The following is an 8,938-nucleotide window of genomic DNA, read 5'->3' as shown; positions in this document are numbered from 1 at the left end:
TGCTGTTCAGATGCTCCTGCAGTTAAAAACCTGCTAAATTAGGAGAACTGCAGTGATCAGAACCTCAGCTGATACCTGTCGAGTTCTGACTTGATGCCCCAAACTTGCAGCCCCACAGCGAGGCTTTATGCCACCCCAAAAAAATTGATTTATGATCCCCACGTCACAGATAAGAGCAGGAATCATCATTTCAGCCTTCCTGCAGTGCTGGCACTGGGCTCTGCCTCTGCTGCTCTTGGTTCTCTGGTAATTGGAAGACAACAGGAATCAGATCAACCAGGGCCCCGAAGCCCCAAGCTTCAGACCAGATCATCATCTGTGTAAAGTGGCAGGAGCTTGGTGCATCACTGGGGGCACATCACAGTACCAATGTCACCCCAAAACGGATCGTTTGGCCTTGAAATGATTTTGCTACAACTGTCAGGAGTCCTTGGTACACAGAAATGTGCCCAGTGATGAACAAGAACCTCGGAGTGACAGTGTTTTTATTCAACCCAGTTTTGCATTCCAAATCTCCTCATCCTCTAGAGATGCTGAGAATATTGTACTCCCCACCACCATCGGTCCCAACAGGAGAAACAACCAGAGAGGAGCCTGTGTGGGGCAGAAATTGCCATCTGAATCCCTGCATTATGCCCCAAACGCAGCATGTGATGGTTGTCTCAGCCTTTATTAGCAGCGACACAAGGAAGCTTTTATCTTCTGTTTACTGGCGTGGGAATGAACACAAAGAGTTAATGTGTAACCATCCTTTTGTGGGTTTTTAAGGGCACAGCCCTGGCCCGGGTGACACTCGGGACATCGGGGACTGGCAGGGATGCAGCCCCTGGCACTGCTCGGGTGCCTTGTGGCTCTGAGCCACTGCGCTCTGGCCTCCAAAGGTGAGTGTCTTCCACCTCCCAGAGACGACCCCATCCCGAGGTGGGAATGGGGGAAACTGCAGAAAACAACGGGATTTTAAAGCCTCTGGAGAATCCTGATAAGTGTTTTGAACAGGGCTTTTCTCTGAAGGTTTTTCTTCTCTTTCTGCTTTCCATTCTTTGCTCTGTGTCTCCCTGTGGTGAGGTGAGTGGCTGTGAACAAAAGCATAAAATGATGGAAAAGAAGAAATGCTGAGAGATGTTGTGGGGTCCAGGCTGCCCGGGGGCTAGGGGTGATCTGTGGGTGTGCCAGGAATGAACCTGCTCCATCCCTGCTCAGAATAAACCTGCTCCATCCCTGCTCACAGAATGAACCTGCTCCATCCCTGCTCAGGGAATAAACCTGCTCCATCCCTGCTCAGGGAATGAACCTGCTCCATCCCTGCTCAGGGAATGACCCTGCTCCATCCCTGCCCAGGGAATGAACCTGCTCCATCCCTGCTCAGGGAATAAACCTGCTCCATCCCTGCTCAGGGAATGAACCTGCTCCATCCCTGCTCAGGGAATGACCCTGCTCCATCCCTGCCCAGGGAATGAACCTGCTCCATCCCTGCTCAGGGAATGACCCTGCTCCATCCCTGCTCAGAATAAACCTGCTCCATCCCTGCTCAGGGAATGACCCTGCTCCATCCCTGCTCAGAATAAACCTGCTCCATCCCTGCTCAGGGAATGAATCTGCTCCATCCCTGCTCCCAGATTAAACCTGCCCCATCCCTGCTCAGAATGAACCTGCTCAGGGAATGAACCTGCTCAGGGAATGAACCTGCTCCATCCCTGCTCAGGGAATGACCCTGCTCCATCCCTGCTCAGGGAATAAAATTGCTCCATCCCTGCTCAGGGAATGAACTTGCCCCATCCCTGCTCAGGGAATGACCCTGCTCCATCCCTGCTCAGAATGAACCTGCTCCATCCCTGCTCAGAATAAACCTGCTCCATCCCTGCTCAGGGAATGACCCTGCTCCATCCCTGCTCAGGGAATGAACCTGCTCCATCCCTGCTCAGGGAATGAACCTGCTCAGGGAATGAACCTGCTCCATCCCTGCTCCCAGATTAAAGCTGCCCCATCCCTGCTCACCCCTCCATGCCCGCACAGCTCCTGTCTCTCTTTTCTCCTCCTTTCCCCCACGCCGAGGGCTCTGGGCGCTGTCTCATGTCCCCTCTCCGTGTGTTTGCCATTGATTTCTCCATCCTGAGCTCGGTGTCCCTCGGTGCTCTCCCCTCGGTGGCAGCAGGAGCCTCTGTCCCTGTCCTCAGCAGGAGCTCAGGCTGCACCCTGCGTTCCTCCCTCGCTGTTCCCTCCTGTTCTCACCCTCTGGCTGCCGAGTTCTTCCTGCTGTCACCGTGTTGAAGCTGTTTGGGAAGCAGAGCTCTCTCATGGAACAGAGGGTCTACCCCAGTGAACAGAAAAACTGGGGAAAAAAGAGGAATTTAATTACAAAAAAACCCAAAAAACCCTGATGTCAGGCTGACCCCCACCAAATTGATTTGGATTAAAAATGAGAGGCATTTGTTTGCTTCTAAGTCCTTCTCACGCTGTTTTGTCCAGAGTGATTTACTGTAATTGACTCACTTTGTGCATTGCCTTCATCAATCTATTTTGAAGGAAAAGTAAATTTTAGTTTAAAAAGTGACACAAAATCTAACTGGGACCATTGGTAGAGCTGCTGAGAAGGAGAAGAACAACACATTTTTTCTGGCTAATACTTATGGCAGCCATCAGCTGCGGGGAGATACCACAACTCATCACAACAGAGAATCCTCTGCTTCAAGCTGAGAAATAAAAACAACTCCAATTTTCTACCCGATTTCTTGTCGACTCCATTCCTCCAGTCTGTCCCAGGCCACCAGAAGTGCTCTTTGCCACCCTGAATGTAGACAAGAAGGTGTATGAAGTGGGTGAGGAGGTGGAATACACCTGCAGGCCCGGCTTCATGCCCAACAATGGGCAGAGGAAGTACACGTGCCTCCCGACGGGCAAGTGGGCCTTCAACACCCTCCTCTGCCTCCGTGAGTACCCTCAGCACGTCCTGCTCCTGCCCTCAGCCCCCTTTGGGAAGGATGGGTTAGGATCTCTGTCAGGAATCACATGGGTTTCACTAAATCTCTGTCCAGTGGTCCTTCCCTCGCTTGCTGGAAGACAGCAGGATGTGGGAGAAGGGTGGTGATGGGCTCTTCCCATCTGAGCCCCACACCTGCCCTTCAGCCCCTGCTCCTGGCTGGGGATGGGGATTGGAGCTGGGCAGGATGAACCTTCAGCCCTCCCAGCCCAGCAGTTCATTCTCTAACAGCATGTGCTGCTTGGTAACCCCTCATTGATTGCATCCCTCAGAGGCGTTTTCATCATTTCATTGCAGAGAACTTACACCCCTCAGACAATCCTGAGTTAAAAGTATTTCATCTTTGTATATATCCAAAACTTGTGTTTTGATAGACACATAGAACAGCCAGACTTGTGGAATGTAGTACATGGGAGTGGAGAAATGTGAAAGACATCAGGATGAATCTTTATGATATCTACTTCTTCCCATTATAATGAAATCATTATTTCATGCCTTATGAGTTAATATTATCCTCTTTTAAAAATATTTAATGAACAGCAAAGAGATGTCCCCCTCCTCCACCCCTGCAGAATGGGAAAATGGATTTTGAAGAGTTCCAGTACCAGAGCAGTGTAACTTTTTCATGTGATCCAGGGTAAGTGTTCCCTTCCGCATGCTGCTAAATAAACAATTTAAATCACATTGTAGTATCAGACACTGCCATACTGCAAGGTACAGAACATTGAAAACTGGACATAAAAACTCATCTACATTTCAGAAATAATTTTTTAAAAAAAGCCTGTTTGTTGATCCACCTCTGTTCAGTCTTGGCTATAACATTATGGAGCTTTGCCACTCCAAAGAAAAGTCTTATAAATATGGAAACCACCAAAATAGCAGAGATTTTATGCAAAAATTTATTCTGGACTGCTTTCCTCTGCTTTTCAAATCCTCTTACTACATCATGAGATGAAATCCTGCAGCAGAGAGTAGATAATCTCCATCAAAGTTATGCTGTTGGGCTCTGAAGACTAGAAATTGTGTTTCTACACTTTTCCAAGCTCAGTGAAATGAAAACATGAAGTTCATCCTAACTTACCTGCAGTAAATGCACTTTTCCTCAGGGCTACTCATTAGCTTTAGGAAAAAGGATGCATTTTAAAAAAAATTATGGTAAATGCAGGGAAGAATTTGATAGTAGCAGGTATTTAATTGTACTTGGGTAATTAGTGACTAAACAGGGTTTACTTGGAAGGTGACAGGTGAAACACAGCCTAGAGCTCACTGAAAAGTGTCAACAGCCTCAACCACCTCCTTCTGTGAAAGAGGAGCAAGATAAGGAATAAATAAATTCAACTATGACACCAAGTGTAGCAATGGGAATTGATTTGATTTTGTTAATTCTAATTTACTGTTTTTCAGCTGTGTGATATTGAAATGGCAGACATCTGATGAATATTCCTTTAGAACTCAGAGTAGATGTTAATAGTGTGAATACAGAGGATGGGAGAGAAGTATGTAATGTGCATATGGAAATGGAAATGTCTGGGATTAACATATAATAATGCACCTCGGTGGCTTTAGTTCTTAAGAGCACTGAGTTCTTTCCAATATTTGATCCTAATTGTAATAATTAACTGGGAACTCATCCCAAAAAACTGTAACACTTGCATTAGCAATCACAGATACATATTTGCTATTTACATACATCCACAGTATTAATCAGTTGTAGAAATTAATATGTAAAACAGAACATAAAGTTGAAACAACCAAACATCTTGTTGCATCGAGCTTTCTGCCTGGGCCTTTGCAATATCTGGATAATAACAGTTTTTCAGATCTGATTCTAAACTTCCTTTCAGGTCAGGGATTGTTAAACCAGAGAAGGATTTTGGAGTTGGAGTCTTCATTCTGTTTATGAGAAACGAGAGATTTTTGATTGATCTCCCTGCTCTGATAACCAGGTCTGTTTGTTTCCAGCTACAACCTCGTCGGGTCAAGAACGAGCCAGTGCATGGCAGATGGAAAGTGGACTGGAGCTTTTCCACAGTGCCAACGTATGTGTTTCAATCAAAAAAGAATAGTTCTTTTTGAAGAACTTATTCCTTATTGCTATTCCAGAAATATTCCTTTCCTTTGCTCAGAATTATATATACTCTTACTCAGAAGTCTCCTCTAGGGCTGTGCAGATGCTGGTTAGGAAAAATCAAGCAGAATGCCACATATTTGGTTTTATATGTGTGGGTTTTAGAGAAATACAGTTTAAAGGTCTGAACAAAAGGTCGGGATCAGGGATGCTATTTACAGCTGGAGGTAAGATGCTTATCCACTCAAATTCCTCCTCCCTGTGTATAAAAAGAGGATATTGTCATGCCTTTGTACTTATGCAGGGTTTTGCTATAACCTACCCCGCAAAAACACTTGACTGAAAAGCAGCAATATTGTCTGAAAACCCCAGCAAAACTCATGTATTCCATACTCTGAGGCCCCTGACGCGTTCAATTTAAATGACATTTTACCAGCTATGATTCCATGTGAGTCCATTCAGCCCTAAGAACGTTGCTCCTGTGACCCCACAATTATTTGATCTTTAAGCCTTAATTCTCCGAGTGCTGTGTTTTTTGTAGCTGTGACTTGTGCCCCTCCCTCTCTTCCGGAATTTGGGGTCCTCTCCTACCGCCGCCTAAGCCCCGGGAACGTCTCTCATTTCCTGGACACAATCCTGTTTGAATGTGTCCCTCCTCTCGCCCTCATTGGGAATGAGACAGCCACCTGCATGGCAAATGGCAGCTGGAGCAGCATTCCAGTGTGCAAGGGTGAGTAACTTTTATCCACACCAAAAAAATATTCCTGACAATTGCATGCACAGACCTAAACCAATCACAATATTTTAGGTTTTTTTTTTTTACAACTGTAATTGCAAACGTACAGCACAATTTGCACTGAATTCTGCAATCCTTCAGGCTTGTGCATCAAGGGGATTGCTAACCCATGGCACACAACATGGGACTGACAAAATATTTGCTGCAGGTGTAAAGGTTATATCAACAAGCCCTGCTAAAGGTGGTGCAGAGTGAGGAACCTGAGCCTGGCCACCAGTGTGCAGCCAACATTCGATTCTATGTGCTCAGAGTCACCTAAGAAAAAGCCAACCTTACTCTCAGTCCTAAAAACTTCCCTGCTTTTTGTTGTTACACCACGTTTAAGTCATGTTATAACCACAGATTGTGATAGATGCGTATTTAAAACAAGTAATGTTTATTTATTTGTTGTGGGTTTTAAGCTGGCTTTCCCCTGGTTGTGTTTTCCTGTGAAAGAGCTGCAATGAACCACCATGGAAATTTGTATACATTTTTTAGGTTTGTAGTTGTCTTTTTTGACCTGTGACCCTGCTAAAGCTTTGGGTTTGGTTTTGTCCCCCCCAGTTGTCACCTGCCCCACTCCAATAGGAATAGAGAACGGGTTCATAGAGTTTGCAGTGCGCAGGACGTACCACTACAACGAAAGTGTCAGCTTCGGCTGCCAGCCCGGCTTCGTGATGGAGGGATCCAAACATTCCCGCTGTGAGAACACTGGGAACTGGTCCACAAAGCCAGTCTGTAGAGGTGAGCACAGCCCACCCCTCAGAAACCAGGGATCAAACAGAACTCTGCCACCAGACCACTCCTCTGGCTGTGCTCTCGCTGCTGTCACTCCTCTGCGCAAGAGCTGTGCTCAAAAGGAAGCCAAAAATGGAATTGCAGGGCCCTGCTAATCTGAGCCTGCTCCCGACACTGAATCTTGTATGACATGATGTATCTGGATTGACTTCAATAATCACCCTGTCTGAGCATTTCCTCTCCTCTTCCTATTTCATGTCATTAGAAATTACACTGAGGCTGGGCTTTTGCTGGAAACTTTTGACCCTGTGCTTCAGGGTCTGAATTTCTTCAGCATTTTAATACCAGCAGAAGTTCTGCCTATATGTAGGACACATTTTTCATTCCCAAATGTCACCTGTTCAGAATTCTGATGAGATCTAATCTATACCCTTTTCAAACCTGTTCCTTATAACTGGATTTTTTTTTTCCAGCACCATGTAAAATACCAGTTAAGAAAGCTGTAGTACTGTACAACGGCGAGAAGAAGAGAGTTCAGAACGACCTGAAGGATGGAATCCTGCATGGGGAAACTGTATCCTTCTTCTGCAAGAACAAGGAAAAATCCTGTGCCTACACTGTAGATGTGGCCTGTGTGGATGGCAACTTCACCCTCCCTGCCTGTTTTAAAGGTACGAGCCAGGCTGCTCACAAAGCAGCTCCTGGTGCAATTACAGCTGCCTGAATGTGGGGGACAAGGTCAGAATTCATCCTCAAGAGGCTTTTTGAATTATTGCCTATTTGAGTTATTGGGTATTCTGGAAGAAAATGGCCTGAGGAGAGAATGCCCAGCAAGAATTTTCTTTCAGTTGTGTCAGAGCCCTGCTTTAATTCCTATCCTATTCTAGATGTTACTTAAAGGTATTACTAGCCCAAAGAAAAGGCCATATGTAAAATATTCTGGGATTTCGCAAATCCTTGGATCAGCACCTTCTTTAGGGATAAAAAGCCTGAATCCTGCTGCAGCTTTGAGAACCTGATAAATTCCCTCCCAGTCCGGTGAATTATTCCCACCTTGTGCTGATCAGGAAAACACTTTGGACCAAGAGTGTTGAAAAGCAGCTGAGAGCTGTGGGGAGGAATTGGTGCTGGAGGAACAGCTTCACAGGCATGCAGGCTTTTAGAATAAATAAACAGGCATTACCAACTTTGTTAGCAGGAGGAAATGTTTTGCATGTGTTTTGTCATAATTCCTTGCATAGAATTTTCTTTGTAAGCTGTATTTTCATATGTAAGCGAAGGAAAAGCACAGCCTATGCACAATGAAAACATTTCTCCCCACATTTGGCTTCTGATGCACGTAGCTCAGCTTTATTAAGATGAAAATAAAAGCACATTTCTCCCAACAGTTTCACAATGATGCGAAGATTGACTGCTCACCTCGCTGTTGTTTTCAGCTGTCATGTTTCAAGAATTTAACCCGAGTTCTTCACTTGTCTCTTAACAGAACGTGGCTTTTTTTCAACTCTGGTGAAGAAAGACCCCTCAGAGATGAAAGCATGTGAAGAGGAAGCCTGAAGCAGAGAAATAACCCAGTACTAAGTTTCTGCTTTACTGAGACAGAACATTCCACACATGAGAGGAAAACTTAGGTTCTGTGAGTGTAATCTGGGGCTTGTGACTGTAACCCAGGTCCTGTGAGTGTAAATTTCCAGGTGAACTCTGGAATCTCTGAATGCTTTTTTCCTTCCCACCATCTCCACCAGTCTCTTCCACAAGCTACAACACATCATTTCAGCCATTAACTTCCATTCTCTTGTCCCTGCCTTCTTCCAAATCCCTGCACTTCAGCTCCTCTTTCCACATTTCCAACGTTTATGCAACTGGAAATGACTTCCTCAATAGCAGTTGCTTTACAATAAAGTGATTTTCAGCCACTAGTGTGTTCTTATTAAATATTACCCAATCATTAATCAGATCCTTTAGCTGTGGACTGATTTATAGCAAAAGGCCTTAATCATTAGTAATTACTGAGTTCTGATTCCATTACCACTCGCCTAAGACAGGGAGTGGACCTTTAATTATAGACAGACAGAGGGTCATGAACCTGGGATTTTCCAGAAATTACGTAAGTAGAAAGACTGAGATTTCCAAATGAGTTTAGAAGCCAAGGATCCAACCATGCTTTAAACATCAATAGCATCAGATAAAGGGGTTTTGAATATTTCTAAAAAAAAAAAAATTGCTTGAGTTAGTAAGACTATTTACGTTTTTGAGATTCTAACTTCACCTGAAACTGTTTTAAATCAGTTAATTTTTACCTCTGTTTCAATATTACACAATAGAATTGCTTCAGTTTTCTTTTTTTTTTTTTTTTTTTTTTTTTTTTTTTTTTTTTTTT

General features: G+C 44.6%; 1 protein-coding gene across 2 annotated transcripts; it reads left to right on the top strand.

Moving 5' to 3' along the window:
• The first annotated feature begins 774 nt into the window (after positions 1 to 774).
• On the top strand, positions 775 to 8,474 carry APOH (apolipoprotein H). Of its 2 annotated transcripts, XM_066332348.1 has the most exons (8): positions 775 to 881; positions 2,751 to 2,927; positions 3,518 to 3,614; positions 4,940 to 5,016; positions 5,587 to 5,775; positions 6,385 to 6,564; positions 7,032 to 7,229; positions 8,045 to 8,474. In XM_066332348.1, the coding sequence occupies exons 1-8, from the start codon at positions 818 to 820 to the stop codon at positions 8,113 to 8,115; spliced, it is 1,053 nt and encodes a 350-aa protein (XP_066188445.1). In that variant the 5' UTR covers positions 775 to 817; the 3' UTR covers positions 8,116 to 8,474. The 2 variants fall into 2 exon arrangements, with proteins under 2 accessions (XP_066188445.1, XP_066188446.1); XM_066332349.1 differs by lacking the exon at positions 2,751 to 2,927 and having other exon boundaries at positions 776 to 881.
• The last annotated feature ends 464 nt before the right edge of the window (positions 8,475 to 8,938 follow it).

Source organism: Sylvia atricapilla, chromosome 18 (assembly GCF_009819655.1).
Source record: "Sylvia atricapilla isolate bSylAtr1 chromosome 18, bSylAtr1.pri, whole genome shotgun sequence".
NCBI classification, from domain to species: Eukaryota; Metazoa; Chordata; class Aves; order Passeriformes; family Sylviidae; genus Sylvia; species Sylvia atricapilla.
The sequence above is the reverse complement of the archived record's forward strand: the minus strand, read 5'-3'. Positions and strand labels throughout refer to the sequence as shown.